Source organism: Mesoplodon bidens, assembly GCF_964165515.1.
Source record: "Mesoplodon bidens genome assembly, chromosome: 16".
Taxonomy (NCBI): domain Eukaryota; kingdom Metazoa; phylum Chordata; class Mammalia; order Artiodactyla; family Ziphiidae; genus Mesoplodon; species Mesoplodon bidens.
In genome coordinates, this window is record NC_138173.1 from 8,623,708 (window position 1) to 8,643,003 (window position 19,296).

Sequence of the window (19,296 nt, forward strand, 5' to 3'; positions counted from 1 at the left end):
ACAGGAGAGGCCACAACAGTGAGAGGCCCACGTACCGCAAAAAAAAAAAGTTTCAAGAGACAGACAGGAACTGCCTCAAGTTGAAGGAGACGAAAGGGGTAGGACAGTTCAGTGCACACATGCTCCCGGCCCGGATGCTGGTCCAGAAAACGGGCACCAGTGGGATAGCCGCTGAAATGAGAATGAGGTCTGGGGACTTGTTAGGAGTCCTGTCTGTCTGACTCACCACGTGCAAGCTCCTTAGGGTCAGAGGCCACCTCCCATCACCCCATTATCCTGCCAGGCCTCTCAGCTTGCCAGTGCATTGGTTTGACTTTTTTCCTCTAGAAGAAAGGTGGCATTCACAGTTAGTTCGTAAAAGTCTCCACAAAACTAAAATTCCTCGTGAGGCAGAAAACTTTGTCTTCTACCGAAGGGAGAGAAACTGTTAGTATCACTGCTTCTGCACTGAGTTTTGGTGAATAAAAGAGGATTCAGCTAAAGGTGGAGGGCATCCCCTTGCCAAGCATCCTCTGGAAGGAGATCTGGTCTTCAGGGTCTTCTTGTGCCAGCCATGGGGGCCTGCACTGTCACTTTTCTTCCTGCTGGTTCAGTGTGGCACAACCAATTTTTAATCTTATCAAAAGAAAGAAATCTTAAAAAATAAAAACGAATTATCCAGAAAGGTCGCTTACTTTGGAGTGCATTCAGGTGTTTACAGCCTCACACTTTGCCCGCTAAGAACCCAGGTCGGCCAGGAACAGCCTGTTGGTGGAGAGGAAGGCGGGTCACGGGGTATCTGTGTACGGTCAGGAGTGGTCTGTCGTGGTGAAGCCGCCCCTAGTTGTCATTTTGATATTTTCAAGTACAAGTGCCACGTCCCTAGAGACATTATGAAGTGATGGAGTCAGAAGGCCTAATTCTGAGTGGTCCATGCTCAAGGTGACCCTGTGACCTTGGATATGTCACTTGTCCTCTGTTGGCCTCAGTTTTCACGTTTGTGAAAATGGAAATTGTAACTTGCTGCACTTTGTCATAGAGTTATTGTAAAGATCAAATGAGCTAGTGTTAGTCAATGTGATACGTGGGTTGTAAAGTGTCCTGCAAGTGTATGATGGGATTATCCAGCTAGGGGAGTAGCACTTGGTGTTACCTACTCACGGCCAAGGACGTAGTCTTCAGATATGAGTCCTGAATGCCCACTGGGGGCTGTCCAGCAGGAGATGCTAGACTTGGAGTAGACAGGCCTTGGGGATTTACCAGGTGGGCATTATTGAAAGAATTAGGTCTACGCCATTGAGGGAAATCAAGTGAGATCAAAAATCTGGTTCCTAGAATTCCATGAGTTTTTAAAAACTGATTCCTTGAAAATGACTAGGAACTTCAGTGACGTGGACACATTTTCATCTCCTTTGTGATGTTTTATTATTACTTGTTAAGCTCTAACTTAGGCTTCCAGGTAATGTAAGCTAGAAGGAATAAAAAACGGTGACTGTTCCTTAAGGGGGAAACGTAAGGACCCACTGCCACCACCATCTTCCCTTCTCGGAAGCAAAGTTGTATAATCTGAAAAACCTGACATTCCATATTGAGGGTTTATTGTAAGGTAGTAAAACCAGATTTTATATCTCGTTGATTCCTACAACTTCTGATGTGCTTCCAAAAATGGTATTAAGGCAGCAGCTGAGGAAGTTTTATGAGATAATGAAGCAGAACAGTTACTGAAAGCCATCTGCTCTGTTGTTTACAAACTCGCTTCGATACTTCAGAGGCAGTGGTGGGCTACGTGTCTAAACTTCACAAGCTGCACTAGGTAGACTCCATGAAGTGTGCCCGGGCCGGGCTGAGCTCCGGCCCTCTCTGTGCAGGGGGAGCGGTTGCCAGGCAGGCCTGCTGGAAGCTAGCAGAAAGCACCACACAGAGGTGATTATGTGCCACCATCTGTCACGCTTCAAGCCTACCATACAGCATGGCTAATCAGCCTTGGCAGGATGATGGATGAACAGCAGCAGCTGCCAGAAGCCACTGTTGGCAAACAGTCCTGAAGTTAAGAACTTCTCCCCCCCTCTGTCTTCCTCTCCAGGGTCCTGCTGCGTGTCCGCATGCTGTACTACCTGAGACAAGAAGTGATAGGAGACCAGGCGGAGAAGATCCTAGAGGGCGCCGACTCAAGGTTGGTATGAGCCCACGTTCACCCGTTCCCCTCGGCGATGATCCGGGCGGTCAGAACACAGCACGGAGCGCGCCTCGAACCTCCGTCAGCCATCGGTGGCGCCTCTTCCCTTTTGCATCTCGAGAGCAGTTGTTTGCCCTACCAGCCTGGGGACGTGATGAGAATCGGGAAAAGCCTGTTCGTATGTATGTGTGGATGTACGAAAAGGTGTGAACTAAATGACCGGTGCTCTGAGCTGACCTTTAAAACGGGGCCCTGCGTGGTAAAGTTCACCTCTGGTCCTGGTAGGACGCGGCCGACTTCTGCCCTTTTAACCTTTGCTCACGCCGCCCCCAGCCCCACCCCACGATGCTCAGGTGCTTGTGGGAAGGGGACGCGGGTTGTGTTCGTCCCTTGGCATTCTTTTTTAATACTGGGATTTGTTTTAAATATCACGTCAACGGTTGTCTTTGTAGTGAAGCTGATGTGTGGATACCTGAGCCTTTCCACGCGGAAGTCCCCACAGATTGGTGGGATAAGGAAGCTGATAAGTCCCTCCTGATTGGAGTGTTCAAGCACGGTAAGGGGCGTCTCTGTTGGACCACATCTTGACCGTGTGGCTTTGTCTTTACTTAGAGCTCTTTGCATTCTCTTTCCAAAGTCATAATATTAATGAGGATAGTTCCAAAGGACTCTTGGCGTCTACCATTTCCTGTACTAAAAATCTAATATGAACTGTAAATATCAGATGCTGTTTTTGAATGTTTGTTGAGTATTTGAGAAGAAAACATTTCTTTCTTGGCTGTAAATAAAACCCAAGCCATATTTGTTTTAATAATGGCCAAGTTGTCCTATAGCTCTCCCTAAACTTTGCTTCCAGCATGGCTCCCCTTGCGAGCTCTGCCAGCCCGTGTCAAAGTGGACGGTGGGCTTAACCTCTGCTATTAATCTGTACAAGTGCCTCCTGGGCTTTGTTCCAAGCAATATTTCACAAATGTCAGTGCCGAGAACTCGTGGCTCCCCTGAGTGGGATGCAGCCTTGTTAACTTTGAAAGGCTGGGGATGCAGAACTGGCATGATATATACAGTGAACGATTCCTGATTATAATCCCGAGTCTCTGGAGGTCGTGGAGGTACTCTCAGCAGCCCAGCCTGACTAAAGGGGAGAATGATGGCTTATAAAACCTTTCATGATTACAGTTTGGCTTGCGGCTCTACAGCAGTTAGGAGCGGGGTGTGGTAGTACACATCCTAATTGAATTGTGCTCTTCTGCCTCCGTACCACAGCCGTGTTTTGTGAGCTCAGCCTAAAAATCATCCTCCCGCAGTGCACTGTTGGGATCTGCCATCTTCCATCTAGTCAACTCGGGCAGTCAGAAAGCAAATTGCAGCCTGAAAACCATGGAGGGAACAGTGTCATCTTACTGACACGCGTCATCCTAAACCTAATAAGACAGGTTCGCTGGCCTGACGTAGACAGGGATGTTTCAGCCGGCGGTGCATGTTCCTGCAGGACCGAAGCTGTTCCCAGGGAAGGTGGGGTGGACCACTGCAGAGGTCACAGAAGAACAGTACGAAGCCTTTTTTTTTTTTTTTTTTTTTTTTTTTTTTTCTTTTTTTTCTTTTTGCGGTACGCGGGCCTCTCACTCCTGCGGCCTCTCCCGTTGCGGAGCACAGGCTCCGGACGCGCAGGCCCAGCGGCCATGGCTCACGGGCCCAGCCGCTCCGCGGCATATGGGATCCTCCCAGACCGGGGCACGAACCCGTATCCCCTGCATCGGCAGGCGGACTCTCAACCACTGCGCCACCAGGGAGGCCCAGTACGAAGCCTTTTAATGCCAAGCAAAATTAGATCTTGGGGACAATCGGGTCAGACATCTTCCCAGGCATCTTGCAGTTATTCTGAACCTGTTTTTCCGTTAGTATTTGCAGTCATTCTGATAGCATCCCTGAAATGTAACCCGGCCCCCTCCTCCCCCTCCACATCTGCCCGGGGATAAGTGTTCCATAGAATAGGCTACTACAGCCTGGTCCGTTTAAATCCAACATAAAATGATCACCTCAATCGAGAGCCACGGGTGAGGTGGCCGTGCTTGTGATCCTGTGAGTGACGGGCCTTCGTTGTTTCCGTGTGTGTCCTCTGTGGGCCGGTGCGACGGCACAGGGTACGAGAAGTACAATTCCATGCGAGCTGACCCCGCGCTGTGCTTCCTGGAACGAGTTGGTATGCCCGATGCCAAGGCCATCGCTGCCGAGCAGAGAGGAACAGACATGCTAGCAGATGGCGGTGATGGGTAAGAAGGACATTGTAAAATTGTAATAAACTTTCTGTCAGTGTCACATCTACTGGCAGGGTTCAGTTCTTACACGGCACTGTGCATTACACTGCATCTGATGTGGACTTAAGTGATGTTTACCGGTGTAGTCTGTTTCTATATCATAATGACTGTTTAAACACAATATGTGATCTAGATAATCTGCAACTTGTCTCTTCCAAATGATGACAAGCCCCCGCCCCCCAACACACACACACACACACACGCACGCACGCACGCACGCACGCCCGCCCGCCCGCCCATGGTGGCACGCTTTGAATACCGACAGAGTCGCGTGCAGCAGGCGGGTTGGGACTCTTTCCCAGGCTCCCTTCAGTCTCTTGCTCATCAGTGTGATTTAAACATTTTTTAAAATTTTATATAGGGGAGAATTCGATAGAGAAGATGAAGACCCAGAATATAAACCAACCAGAACGCCGTTCAAGGATGAAATAGATGTAAGAACTTGAGTACATTGACTTTTACGGCACCAGGAAAATATTGTATGCTCATATAAGACTTGTTAAACTTTACAGATAATGGCCTTTTCTTTAAAAGATAAAAGCAAAGTAAAACCCCAAATTAAAATAATTTCTCTTTCTCGCTTTGCTTTTGAGGAATTTGCAAATTCTCCTCCAGAAGACAAGGAAGAACCCATGGAAATACGCGGCCCAGGTATGACTCCCTGAAAGCCGGGGGGAGCAGGGCTGAAGCGTGGGGTGCAGGCCTTGCCTTGCGGCTGGACTGCCGCAGCTTCACCACGGCGGCGTCTTCAAGTGCCGCTTCATCTATGCTGACTCACCTCTTTTGTGAAGAATTCTAATGCCTGTTTATTCTTGGTTTTTCATTCTGTTGAATTTCTTTGATAAAATAACTATTTTTTGGATTAAGGTAATTTACATATTTATGTTTCAAATCAGGTCGTGAAAACTTTGAAGCATCTTTAGAAATACAGCTCTTAAAAACAGGGCATTTGTTAAGTATCTGCCAGTTTATTGAGACACTACTGCCCTTTTTTCTTAACGTAAGATCATTAGCTCACAATTTTGTGACTGTCTTTTACGTTCAAGATGATCACATTACAGGAGGGCACCCTTATCATGTAGTTTGCGGCACAAAGTATGTTTCTTTATGTACGATTGACGTATGACCTTGGTTTTTTTCCCCCTAAGGAGCTGAGAAAGAAATGGTTTACAAGTTCCACACTATCATCGCTCCTTATTTATATTTTAAAAACGAGAGCACTACGATGTCCTTTCCCACACTGCCACTTGAATGTTAGCGAGTCATCTCGTTTTGCTTTGGCTGGGAAACCCTGTGTATGGCGAGGTTATGGCTACACATTCAGAAATCTTGTCTTCGATTCCCCAGGCAAGCACAGCGAGGGCAGCGCCGAGTTAGGCCAGCTGTACTGGCCCAATACCTCGACCCTGACCACCCGTCTGCGCAGGCTCATTACCGCCTATCAGCGCAGCTACAAAAGGCAGCAGCTGAGGCAGGAGGCTCTGATGAAGACCGACCGGCGGAGACGGCGGCCCCGGGAGGAAGTGCGGGCCCTGGAAGCTGAAAGGGAGGCTATAATATCGGAGAAACGGCAGAAGTGAGTTCCCGCGGGTGCACCAGCGCCTGGTACCTTGCCCTCTGCTCTCCTCCACCCGCGGGAGGCAGGCATCGCAGGCACGATAACCGCCGTCAAAGCGGCCCCCCCAGAAGGAGACAAGCCCTGTGAATTAAGTTCAGGGCCAACGAGGAAAAGCAGTAATAAACGTGAAGCCTTTTTACGCAGCCCAAGTCCGGCTAACGTCTCCTTTCTGACAGGTGGACGCGACGGGAAGAGGCGGACTTCTACCGCGTGGTGTCCACGTTTGGGGTGATTTTTGACCCGGCGAAACAACAGTTCGACTGGAACCAATTCCGAGCCTTTGCCAGGCTTGACAAGAAGTCCGATGAGAGTCTGGAGAAGTACTTCAGCTGCTTCGTGGCCATGTGCCGGCGGGTGTGTCGCGTGCCCGCCAAGCCAGATGGCGGTAGGTTCGCCGGGCACGGAACAGCGGGGCGGGGGCGGAGCGGGCGCCCTCGGGTGACACGCGCTCCCCCTGCCGCAGAGCCGCCCGACCTGCCCTCGGCGATCGAGCCCATCACGGAGGAGCGCGCCTCGCGCACCCTGTACCGCATCGAGCTGCTGCGGAAGATCCGCGAGCAGGTGCTGCGCCACCCGCAGCTGGCCGAGCGGCTCCGGCTCTGCCAGCCCAGCCTGGACCTGCCCGAGTGGTGGGAGTGCGGCAGGCACGACCGGGACCTGCTGGTGGGCGCCGCCAAGCACGGGGTCAGCCGCACGGACTACCACATCCTCAACGACCCCGAGCTCTCCTTCCTGGACGCGCACAAAACCTTCGCCCAGACCCGAGGGGCGGCCGGCGCCCCGGCCCTGAGCGCGCTGGCCCTGGGCTTTGGCCAGACGCCCGCTACCGCCGCCGCCGCCCCCGCCGCCGCCCCCGCCCCCGCCCCGGGCCAGGAGGAGAAGGCGGGAGGGGCGGAGGCCAAGGCCGGGGAGGCGGGGGAGGCCGAGGCGAAGGAGGAGGAGGAGGAGGCCGAGGGCGGCGGGAAGGACCGGAAGCAGGACCGCGAGGCCGAGGCCGAGCCCGGCGCCGGGAAGAGCGAGCCGAGAGGGGTGGAGGTCGGTGCGGACACGGGGCCCAAGTCCATTTCGGAAAAGGGTTCCGAGGAGGACGAAGAGGAAAAGCTGGAGGACGACGACAAGTCGGAAGAGTCTTCCCAGCCCGAAGGTAACTCCTGGCCCTCCAGGCCTCTCCTGACCCCATCCCCGCAGGTGTCTTCCTGTCATGTGACCGGTGCTCTTTTTTTTTTTTTTCCTCGGGTCGTTTTAAAGGTAATGATTGTACATTTCTTTCTGTGCAGGAATAGTGTCAGGTTATGCCTAGATGTACGTTGTGCTCTGATATGATGTGTCAGCGTGCTATTTCGAACGACTTAACTTCCCAGAAGGAGGGTTTTATAGACACTAACAATTTTAAAACAAATGATGCTTTATTTTTCATTCCGAAGTAAAGGGTGGGAGTAGAATCTGGGAAGAACCAGTTCTCTTCCTAAGCCCCAGGTAGGTTGCCGCACCTGCCACGAAGGAAAAATGAGGCGCCGCGTTGTACTTTTCTGCCGGAGCTGCGGCTCGAAACTGTGGCCAACGCATTAGTCCTTTTCCTGGTGGAAGAACAGAGGCTCTGCCGGGTCAGAGGCTTGGCTGTCGTTCAGCCTCCTGCGAGACTTGTTCGCCGGATGCCTGACGACTAGTGACGTAACGTCCCTAAGCCTCTACTTCCTCATCTGTAAAACAGGAATAACACCATCTACGTGAAAGGGCCCTCGCAAGCTTTAAGCGACAAGATTTGTATCATGCCTGATACCATTGTAGCCGTAGTAGGTACTCGATAAAATGGAGCTCATCAGCATTCAGATATTAAATCTTATCTCTTCTACACTCCCTTTTCAGCGATATGCTGGTTGTGAGCGATGCACATTAACTCATTTCTCAGCAGGAACTGTCTCGAGAGGGAAGAATTTTGATGAAGAGAGCAATGCTTCCATGAGCACTGCGAGGGATGAGACCCGAGACGGATTCTACATGGAGGATGGAGATCCATCCGTAGCTCAGCTCCTTCATGAAAGAACGTTTGCCTTCTCATTTTGGCCTAAGGTTGGTGGGGTTCTGTCGTTGTTTTGGTGACCAAAAAAGAATAGGGTGGAGGAAATCAGATTATTTGTCTAGTACAGTCTATGGATTATTGTTTCAAAAGACTCACCCCTCTGACAAAATAAAATGTGTGAATCTTTTTTAAAAAGAATTTTTTATTGTGGTAAAAAACACATACCATGAAATTTACAGTCTTGACTGTTTTTAAGTGTGTAGTTGGGTAGAGTTAAATATTTTCAGGTTGTTGTAAAAGAGACCCCCCCCGGGACTTTTTTTTGTCTTGCAGGACTGAAACTCCTTCCCCGTAGATCGACTCCCCTGCCCCACTGCCCCTAGACAACTACTATTCTACTTTCTGTTTCTGTGAACTTGACTACTTTAGCTTAGATACCTCATATAAGTGGAATCATACAGTACTAGTTCTTTTGTGACTGGTTTATTTCACTTAGTGTAATGTCCTCAAGGTCCATCTGTGTCAAAGCATGTAACAGGATTTCCTTTTGCTTTAAGGCTGAATAATATTCTATCGTGTGTATATACCACATTTTCTTTATCCATTCATCCATCATTGGGATATTTGGGTACCTTCGTCCTCTTAGCTTATTATGGTGCTACTGTAAATGTGAATGTACTAATGTCTCTTTGAGACCCTGCTTTCATTTCTTTTGGAAACATACCCATAAGTGGTATTGCTGGATCATGTGATGGTTCTATTTTTAATTTTGGGGGGAACCTCTGTACTGTTTTCCATAGCCATTGTATCATTTTGTAATCCCATCAACAATGCCCGAGGGAACCTGTGTGGACTTTAAAACTGTGTGTTTTGTTTTTTTTTTAAATCCTGAAGCAGAACTTTCAGATTTAAGACAACTTCATACATTTGGAACCCTGTAATCTGAACTGGGGAGAGGGTGGGCGTTGACCCATTTGCTCGAATACATTATGAGATAATTCCAAATGCAGTTATCTGTAACCAAAAGCAAAGTAGAAATTACTTTTTTGGCTAACTGGCATAATTTTATAATAAATCCCTATGTAATTTGGGTCTGTTTCTCAGGGTGGGGAGATAATCATCCTAATCACCATAACAGGGCTGTCTGGTTTAAAACAAACAACACAAAAAAGGCTTCCGTGGACTCATCCCCAGGCCACTCTCCCATAGTGTTAATTGTGAAAGAAACCATGTGAAATTTTTAACTGAAGAGTGTACTATTGGAGACATTTTTTTTTCCTCTGTATGCTCCCTTATTTCCCCTGTTTTGCTAGTCTCCCTTATTGAGTTGAGAAGGCAGCTTCCCAGGTAAGCCGAAAGGTCCATAGTAGCAGGCTTTTAATCTATGGAAACTGGGTCTAAGAGCTGTAATTAGAAATTTTTAAAGTACACGCTTCAGTGAAACTTGAAATGATGATAGGTGGGAGATGCAAATTGACGCTCATTAGGTGTTCCTAGGTTGCTGCCCGTTCGTAATGCTGAACTTTATTAATAGTGACGCTAATGATGTCCCACTTCCTGGGACAGGCTGCGGTCCAGCCTGGGGACTGAAGCACCAGAGCGTGGAGAAGCTGACTGCAGGCTTCCATTGTCACCTGCTGACGTGCACCAACAATCTTTAGCCTACACAACAGTTACTTGTAAAACACGGGGACATTTTAGAGGTGGTGGTTATGCAACGTTCTCTCGTTTATGTGATTCACTGTTCATAATTGAAAAATGCTGAGTCTTATGTGTTGCGGCCACCTTCAGACCTCACACCAGTGTAAGGTGGTTCTGGTGGGTTTGGTTTATTTCCATGCTTGTTTGCTTTTTGTTTACTTTTGCTTTTCGCCTGCCGGTCTGCTTTTAAGCCTTTTCTGCTCTTCAGCTTCTCAGTGGATGTAGGTATCTCGTAATTTTCACCAGGTCTTTGTTACAGTTTCGTGTGACTTTTCTTCTCCCTCCAGGATCGAGTAATGATAAACCGATTAGACAACATCTGTGAAGCAGTGTTGAAAGGCAAATGGCCGGTAAATAGGCGCCAGATGTTTGATTTCCAGGGCCTCATCCCCGGCTACACGCCCCCCACTGCCGACAGTCCCCTGCAGAAGAGGAGCCTGGCCGACCTCTCCATGGTGGTGGGCCAGGCGAGCATCAGCAGCAGCGAGGACCTCACCACTTCCCCTCAGTTGTCCAAGGTCAGTTAGAGCGCTTTGCTGGTGCCGCTTAAAGATAAGCTCCCTTGACTTGGTTTGGAAGCTCGTGTTCACTGGTCCTACTGAGAAATAAGGAGGCTGCTGTTTCCTCCGCTCCGTTCAGCAGCCTCGGATGTTTAATTCCTTAAGCTTCTCGTTCCTGGTTTCCGCGAGCCAGCCCGTGCAGCAGGTGCAGTTTTGGCTCACTCTTGTGTTGGGATTTCTCAACAGGAAGACGCCCTCAACCTCTCCGTCCCTCGCCAGCGGAGGAGGAGGAGGAGAAAGATCGAAATCGAGGCCGAAAGAGCTGCCAAGCGGCGAAACCTCATGGAGATGGTTGCCCAGCTGCGGGAGAATCAGGTGGTCTCGGAAAACGGACAAGAGAAAGTTGTCGATTTATCAAAGGCCTCGAGAGAGGCAGCAAGCTCTACCTCAAATTTTTCATCTCTTACTTCAAAGTTTATCTTGCCTAACGTCTCGGCGCCCATGTCTGATGCCTTTAAGACTCAAATGGAGCTGCTCCAGGCAGGCCTGTCCCGCACGCCCGCCAGGCATCTGCTCAACGGCTCCCTCGTGGATGGAGAGCCTCCCATGAAGAGGAGGCGGGGAAGGAGGAAAAACGTGGAGGGCCTCGACCTGCTGTTCATGAGCCACAAACGGACGTCATTGAGTGCAGTAAGTCCAGGGGCTGGCTCCCCCCGCGTGCCCGCGCCGGCGGCCCGGGTCCCGGCTCTGCTGCCCACTCCGGGGCGCGCGCCCCTCGGTGACGCGGCGCGAAAGCCGGCCCCTTCCGCTAAAGAAGGAGTCGCGATGGACAGAGTCGTGGTTCTGAGCCGGAAAACTGTGTTGAGCGTTGACGCAGGTCACTCGGCCTGAACCATGGGTAGCTTGAGGATTTATTCTTCCCAAGATCCTAATACATTGATCACTCTCGGAAGACTAGCCCAAAACAAAAACGTGTTCTTCTGAGCCTGTAATCCTTGTCTCTGAACCCTCGAGGTGGAAAAAGCTTCTGCTCTTAAAAGTATCCATCTGTTTGGGGCCTGGCGTTTATTAGATTTGTTCAGTTTCAGACTTAAGATTTGTGTTCGCATGCAAAGGTGGTGATTGCAAATTCTCTTGCCTCCAGAAGCAGATATTTTAAAAATCTCAACTGAATTGAGGTCTGTGCTAGTTTAGGTTTGCAAGAACTATGTGTGTCAGTGGATTTTGTCATCTTCTTCTTCAATTCAAAGGAAATGAGTGCAGTGTAATCAGAATAACTCTCTTCCTTAATCCGCTTCAACCAGTCACCTAAAAAAGTGCCGCCCAGCTAAGGATGAGGTTTTACCCCAGAGAACCCGATTACACGAAGTCTTTTTAAAGCACTAAAATGGGTACAAGGTACTGTAAGCCTTTGGATTTGAAACCCGAATCAGCACAGAGGTGCTGGAGCTCCTGCCCAAGGAGATGGGATGCCGGCGGCTGGCCCATCCCCTGGGCGGTGGGACACAGTTTGGGAAACACCGAGGGGAGACGTTTGTTTCAATATGTTTTTCCTTATTTCATTCCTATTATTATTTCCCCATTTTTTATTTCTTGAATTTAGAGGAAACTTAATAAAAGAGTAGGGAAGGCGTGGTCAAGTTAGAGTTTCGAAGTGACAAAATAGCCTTCACTGAAACTTGCCCCCTAAGTGGGGTCTGATTAAACCAGAAGCATCCGGGTGGTTAAAAGGTAATTTTCAAAACTCATTACGAATGTACCAGTGGTAGTAATGGTCATTTTTGTTGATCATCTGACTACTTCTAGAATCTTGAAAAATACACCTCACAGTGGATCAGCTGTGATTGTTTTTTCCCTAAGTTAAAACGCCATTTCTAGGTGTGTGGTCCCCAAAGTGGCATCGCCAGCCATTAGCTTCCTGCTGGGAACCACCCTGATGCTTTGATAGGTTTTGTTCACTGAACAAACATCAACAAATCGGGAGTTTCTGCAGCTCACACACGGCTTCATTTACTGTCTTTCAATTTGAATCTCACGTTTGTCTGTGGACCCAGTGTCAGGGATTAACAGTCAGTGCGACCAAGTCCTATTGTAGTTATACACCCTATATTAAACTTATGGCTGACTTTATTCACTCACATATTTTAAGCTGTCCCTAGGAATTTATTGTTTTTTTCCCCTGAGGTCATATTTAGCAACCTGGCTCAAAACTCCTAACAGATGTTAAGAGAATGTATTTTTATTTTTATTATTTTAATTTTTTTTTAACTCTTAACTGTTGGAATTTGGGAATTCCTCATTTGGTATTATAGAGGGTTATGTGCGTGCACATAAAATACAAGGAGAATGCTGATTGGTCTGTAAATAAACTGAGTAGTGAAGAGGTATAGAGGTCGGCAAGGTTACTTGTGTGGAACAAGACAGATCCCAAAATGTTGTGTTGGGTTAGCATTCAAACTGGAGACCACTGTGCAGCCGTGAAAAGTAAGTAAGTTGTGAGAGCCAACCCCGCCCTGAGCCAAGCACGGGGATGCGAAGAATAAAGGCCCGACGGGTGCCTGCACCAGAGAACTCAGTGTAAAAGACGGGTGACAGATAAATAACAACATATCACTGTCGTGAGAAGCCCCTGGGGTACTCTGAAAACCCAAAGGAAGAATGGGACTGGAGGAGGAGCATATGGGGAGAAACAGACGGGGAAGTTTCCCTGGCGTTGGTCAAACCTCGGTGAAATTTTGAAGGTTGTATGGGGGTTAAGTCATTTGAAAAGAGGGGGCGGGGAGAGCACATGCAAAGGCACTGAGGCCAGAGAGAGCCTATCATGTCTGGTGAACTGAAAGTTACTGGCCAGGGACTTTGGTGAGGAGGCAGCTTCAGCAGAGATGACCTTGGCGACAAGGTAGGCTGCAAACCACGGAGGGCTGTGATTGCCATGCTAAAGAACTTGGATTTTATCCTGAAGGTGATGTGGATTCACTTATCAAAATAGCTTAAACAGGGGAGTGATGTAGCATGATTTTTGAGCAGAGTGGAGGTTGGATTAAAGAAGGGTGGAACTAGAATCAGGTGGACCGTTTAGGAGTAAATGCAGTGATACAGGTGGTCAGTGACGGAGACCTGAACCAAAGCGGGAACAGTAGGGATGGACAGATGGGCCTCACTGAAGATGTCTGCAGGTTGAAATAACAGAGTTTGAGGACCAGTGGCTGGGTGATGGTAGAGTCTCAACTCTAACTCAACTTCAGTTAGAGTTGATTTTTCCAGTGTTGCCACACACGGCTCATGTGAACTATTGTACTACCGAAAAAAGTGTACTGATCACAGAGTGCCAAAAAGCTAGGTATAAACTGGGTTTTGGAACATTGCTTTAATTATAATTTCTTTAATGATGCTATCCAGGGATCCCCAAAAGAGATTGAGCGGCTACCTTTCATGCATATCGGGCTCAGGCTCCACTGCCTGTGTCATGCTCCTAGTGGCTTTTGCTTAAGGTCTCAAACATGGAGCGGTGATGGACCACATCACATCAAAGTCCACAGTGATGGACTGTGAATTTTCTACCCCATTAACTCATTCTGCAGTGTGAAGAATGATACATGTTCCATCTTCTCACTTAATAGCTGTTCCCAAACTGCCGTTGTTTCAAGTAACTTTTTTCCCTTTATGATCAGAGATCCATTATGCTAGGCTGGCGTCTCCTCGGGCTAGGATGTTGTCAGGATCTCTCTCTTCATGTGAGAATTCCGACCATTGTCAACTTTCTGCAGGAGGATGCTGAGGTGACCAAAGCTTTTGAAGAAGATATAGAGACCCCACCTACAAGAAACATTCCTTCTCCTGGACAGCTGGACCCAGACACGCGGATCCCTGTTATAAATCTCGAAGATGGGACTAGGCTGGTGGGGGAAGAAGCTCCTAAAAATAAGGACTTAGTTGAATGGCTGAAGCTGCATCCCGCTTACACTGTTGATATGCCAAGTTACGTACCAGTGAGTATCACAGAGTGCGGAGTTGGGAGGATTCTTGCTCAGTCAGTCCATTTCCTTCTCCCACGCGACGGAGAAATCCCTGGTCCCCCTGCCTTTCGCCTGACTGTCTCGTCATCTCGGACGTTTCCTAGCTTTTGTCATTGTATGTTCTACATTAGAGAAACTAGCTTCAGGTCTGTCCTACGTGACGGGCGGCCTTGTAGTTATTTGAAGACGCCTAGTACGCATTTCCTTGCTTTTTCCTTCTCCCACCAAATAGATGTGTTTTTTTTTTTTTTCTGTTACTCTTCACGTGGCGTGGTTTCCAGGGGGGTCTCGTTATTGGGAAGGCACTCCCCAACGTGCTCTAATTGGTCTCTGGACTGGGTCTGCCCAGCACAGAATATTAGGAAGCTGTTACTGCAGAGACCTGAGCCGCTAACACAGCCCAAGACTTTATTAGCCTCTTAAACAAGTAACACTCACGCCGTTTATGAAACATGAGACAGGATCTCCAGATGATTTGCCACTTAAACTGTTTGCTAGCTAGTTGTGCAGATGTTTTACGTCCTATAACTTATGTGATTGAATTTTTGAAAACTTAAGTGTAGGAGTTTACATTTTATCTCATTGAGTTCCTGCCACTCAGAATGCACCCTCCTGCAAAGGCTCTTTTATCCCTTGGGTTATTTCTCCTCATGTACAGTCGCATGTCGTAGATGTGAGATCACCTCTGTATCCACTCAAGTCTCTGAGTAGAGATTAGCAAAGGTACCAGAGAAAGTTTCCTTTTCAAATACCATGACTTGGTTAAACATTTGAAGAAAAGATTTTAAGCAAGTTATTGAGAGAGAAAAGGAAAAGCATGTTCTCCGCTTCTAAGTTTGTTCCTTAAGTAAAGGAAAAAGAGAATAGTCTTTCCTTTCAAAGGAAACTATGGTTTCTAATAATTAAAATGATTCTTGAAACTTCCATAGTAATTGAAAATGGCTTGACTGTTCTGTTTGTCATTTATATAGGAAAGAACAAGTACTAAGTACAATTTTACTAAATATGATTTTTGTTTTTGTTTTTTTGCAGAAGAATGCAGATGTGCTGTTTTCCTCATTTCAGAAGCCGAAACAGAAACGACATAGATGTCGAAACCCTAATAAATTGGATATAAACACTTTGACAGGAGAAGAAAGGGTGCCTGTTGTGAATAAACGAAATGGGAAGAAGGTAAACATTGGGAAAGGGAATTGATCTCTATGTGATTTCTTTTCCCAGAAAGAAGTGTTTTATTCTGACATCTTTTATAGGGGAAAAGAATCATGTTTCTTCCAGAATACCTGTATATTTATATGATCTGTGTACGTATATGTGTAGATACACAGACGGGAGGGGGAGAGGGAAGAATTTGTCTGTTTCTAAATCATTTTCCGAATGCCTCTCCCTAGATGGGTGGAGCTATGGCGCCTCCGATGAAGGATCTACCCCGGTGGCTGGAAGAAAACCCCGAGTTTGCAGTTGCCCCAGACTGGACCGATATAGTCAAGCAGTCTGTAAGTACAGACTCTGCCTTTCTGTCCAGAAAGGTATCTGTACAAAACTGTTTTCCTGAATTTTTCTTTATTTTCTGTGGGCCATTAATTATTCAATGATAACTTATTCTTGGCTTAAAAGAGTTGACATAATGCATCATTTTCATACATCATGAATACATCATCATTCCTTGTATCAATATGTCATTAATCCACCAAGGTGGATTAGTTTGACAGCTCTGACTTAAAGGGATTGTATAGAAATATCCATTCACAGTCTTGAGGCAGACTTGCTCCGGGGAGGAATGCCCCAGGTAAACGTGGCTAACAGCATCTTTGGAATGGAATTTATGGTGGTTGAGATCCTTAAGATTAACTGTGATTTCTGATTTTAAAATAAACAAAGGAAAAAATACAGCAATTCTGCCTAAGCATTAATCTCACTATTTCTTTCTTAAATTAATTTGTTTAAACGTCTTGATTTCTTTTTGTCTGTTTAAAGTATCCAGTAAAAGTGCTTATTTTTCTTTTGGTATACAGTTCTATCAGTCTTCACACATGGATGGTTTCTTGAACGGCCACCATAATCAGAATACAGACAGTTCTGTGACTCGCCCAAATTCCTTTGTATTATTCTCTGTCCCCACCCCTAGCCCAGGGCAACCGCTCGCTGATCTGTTCTCCATCCCTAGAGGTTTTGTCTTTTTGAGGATGTCACCTAAACAGAAGCATAAATTGCGTACCCTTTTTGAGACGGCTCCCTTCACTCATCGTATTGAGATTCATCCAAGTGGTTACATGTGTCACAGGTTTCGCTGCTGACCAGGCTCCTGTGTGTGGATGTACCCCCCTGGGTGTGGTTACCCATCACCCACGAAAGGACATCTGGGCTGTTTTCAGACTTTGACAATTATGAGTAGAACTGCTATAAACATTCATGTACAGGTTTTTGTGTGAACATGAGTTTTTGTTTCTCCAGGGTAGATACTAAAATATAACTTTAAATTTCCCATAGTTTTCAACTTCCTTCTGATGTGCTATTTCTCGAGTTAGCTATGGATGCAGATACCTTGACATTTACCTCACCGATAGAGTAGCCTTTAATATTTTTTTCTGCAATTCAGCATAATTCGGTGAGCTATGCAGTGCTAAAAAACAGAAGTTTTGCTTTCTGAGGTCTGATCCTTGAGCTTCTAGAATGGAAATAATTGCTTGTGTATTTCCATTCCGAATGTCAGTGTTCAGTCCATCACAAAGGCCCGCGTGGAAATGAGGTTTTCTTCCGAAGCTTTGATAGCCCCTGTTTGCCTCTCCCTTCCTTTCAGGGTTTCGTTCCTGAGTCGATGTTTGACCGTCTTCTCACCGGACCCGTGGTGCGGGGAGAAGGGGCGAGCCGGCGGGGACGGAGGCCCAAAAGTGAAATCGCCCGCGCCGCCGCCGCCGCCGTGGCCTCCACGTCGGGCATCAACCCCCTGCTGGTGAACAGCCTGTTCGCTGGGATGGACCTGACGAGCCTGCAGAGCCTCCAGAACCTCCAGTCTCTGCAGCTGGCCGGCCTCATGGGCTTCCCTCCGGGACTGGCCACGGCCACGGCCGCCGCCGCCGCCGGAGGCGACGCCAAGAACCCGGCCGCCGTGCTGCCCCTGGTGCTGCCGGGCGTGGCCGGCCTGCCCAGCATGTTCGGGCTGGGCGGGCTGCTCAACAGCCCGCTGTCCGCCGCCGCCGCCGCCGCCGCGGCCGCGGCCGCCGGCAACACCGCCGCCGCGGGCGGCCCCGCGGAGCCGGAAGACGGCGCGTGCAAAGCGGAGGAGAAGGGCAACGAGAACGAGGACGAGAACAAGGACTCGGAGAAAAGCACAGACGCCGTTCCGGGCCCGGACTCTGCGAATGGCTCTGTTGGTGCTGCTACTGGCCCGGCCGGCCTGCCCTCCAACCCGCTCGCGTTCAACCCCTTCCTCCTGTCCACCATGGCCCCGGGCCTCTTCTACCCGTCCATGTTTCTACCTCCGGGACTGGGGGGATTGACGCTGCCGGGCTTCCCCGCCTTGGCGGGACTGCAGAACGCCGTGGGCTCCGGCGACGACAAGGCTCCCGACAAGGCCGAGGGGGGCGCCTTTCAGGAAGAGGAGACCCTCGAGGGCAGCGACGCCGAGGAGAGCCTGGACAAGACGGCGGAGTCCTCAGTCTTAGAAGACGAGATAGCACAGGGCGAAGAGCTAGACTCACTCGACGGGGGGGACGAAATAGAAAACAATGAAAATGATGGCTGAGCAGTACCAGTTCCAGTTAAAGTGTCTAAAACTTCTGACAAGTGGTAGTCCTACTGTTTACACTCACACTTAATGTTCATGCCTAGTTTTATAAGCTGTTCTGTAACATAGTGTAGCAAAAGAAAAGAAAAGTCCAAGTCATGTTATACAGGTGTGTCAAAAGGTATCTTGGTCATTAAGTATTGTGCAGTGCATTATTTATTATCCCTAGGAGAGATGAAATTTGAGAGATGATCGTGTCTTTTTAAGGAAACTTACATAATGCTCTGCTTTTTTGTTTTGTTTTTTCCTTTTCCTTTTCTTTTGGTACCATTGGTATTATAGTGAAGAGCAATTTGTAACCAAGTGGCACGAATGGAAGGAAGTGCTGCTCTAAGGAAGTATGAAGTTATATATTTAATTCTTTAATTTTAATTTTTTTGCTGTGAAGGTCAAGATGAAATTTACCATACATATCACCCTTGCTCATTTGTTTCCCTTTTTGACTACACGGGGGTTCCCGCACTTGCGCATCCCACACATCCACACACTCTGACAATCTCCACCTTAGTGTGAGCGTCTCTGTCCCGAGGCGCAGCAATAAGAAGGCAGCTGTTGAATGTGAAGGGTCCCTTTGGAAATTAACCTACTGGGAGGGTTCTTGCCAGACAGAACTGCAGTTCCATTGTCTCGTGGTCTTGTAATGCACTGGTATAAACAAAATAAATAGATGAATAAATAAAGAGTGAGAGAGAATCAGGTACCTTTTTTAAATTAAAGGACTTTGTTACTTTAGCCACAAGCTAAAACAGCATTACCTCAGCTCTAAACTAGCCTTGAAGTTTACAGACATGACTTTGTAAATGTATTGTTTTTCTTTGTTGTGATGTCCTTTTATTTTTTTTCCCTTTGAAAACTGCTATCATGTAAGATAAAATGTAAATTGCTGCCAACTGTAGTAATGATGCTTTTAATAAAAGTGACCCATGATATGCAGAGATGTAATTATAGAATGTAGTAGGGTAGGGGAACTGGTTTCACTCTATTTTTTGTATTCGCAATAGATGCAAATACAGCATTCTGGCCTTTGTACAGTTTCTTGATATATCCTCCTATACCAGATTAGCTGTTGGTAATGCGCTAAACTGATTGTCTTCCGGCTAGACTGGAAGAAAAACCTCACATTACCTTGACATAATTCCACTCCAGATATCTCAGCAGCACCACACGCAGAAGCCTCCCATTAC

General features: G+C 47.7%; 1 protein-coding gene across 4 annotated transcripts in view; it reads left to right on the forward strand.

Moving 5' to 3' along the window:
• Positions 1-19,045, forward strand: part of CHD7 (chromodomain helicase DNA binding protein 7) — a 179,588-nt gene extending 160,543 nt beyond the window's left edge. For 2 of the 4 annotated variants that reach the window (XM_081258041.1, XM_081258042.1), the window contains exons 24-37: positions 2,063-2,152; positions 2,608-2,711; positions 4,296-4,425; positions 4,832-4,904; positions 5,064-5,121; positions 5,818-6,046; positions 6,265-7,232; positions 7,998-8,158; positions 10,097-10,327; positions 10,556-10,999; positions 14,077-14,298; positions 15,358-15,498; positions 15,717-15,821; positions 17,126-19,045. In XM_081258041.1, coding sequence (XP_081114167.1) covers positions 2,063-2,152; positions 2,608-2,711; positions 4,296-4,425; positions 4,832-4,904; positions 5,064-5,121; positions 5,818-6,046; positions 6,265-7,232; positions 7,998-8,158; positions 10,097-10,327; positions 10,556-10,999; positions 14,077-14,298; positions 15,358-15,498; positions 15,717-15,821; positions 17,126-18,070 — 3,901 coding nt within the window. In that variant the 3' untranslated portion in view covers positions 18,071-19,045. The remainder of the gene's footprint in view (positions 1-2,062; positions 2,153-2,607; positions 2,712-4,295; positions 4,426-4,831; positions 4,905-5,063; positions 5,122-5,817; positions 6,047-6,264; positions 7,233-7,997; positions 8,159-10,096; positions 10,328-10,555; positions 11,000-14,076; positions 14,299-15,357; positions 15,499-15,716; positions 15,822-17,125) is intronic. The other 2 variants (XM_081258043.1, XM_081258044.1) reach the window with 2 other exon arrangements.
• The last annotated feature ends 251 nt before the right edge of the window (positions 19,046-19,296 follow it).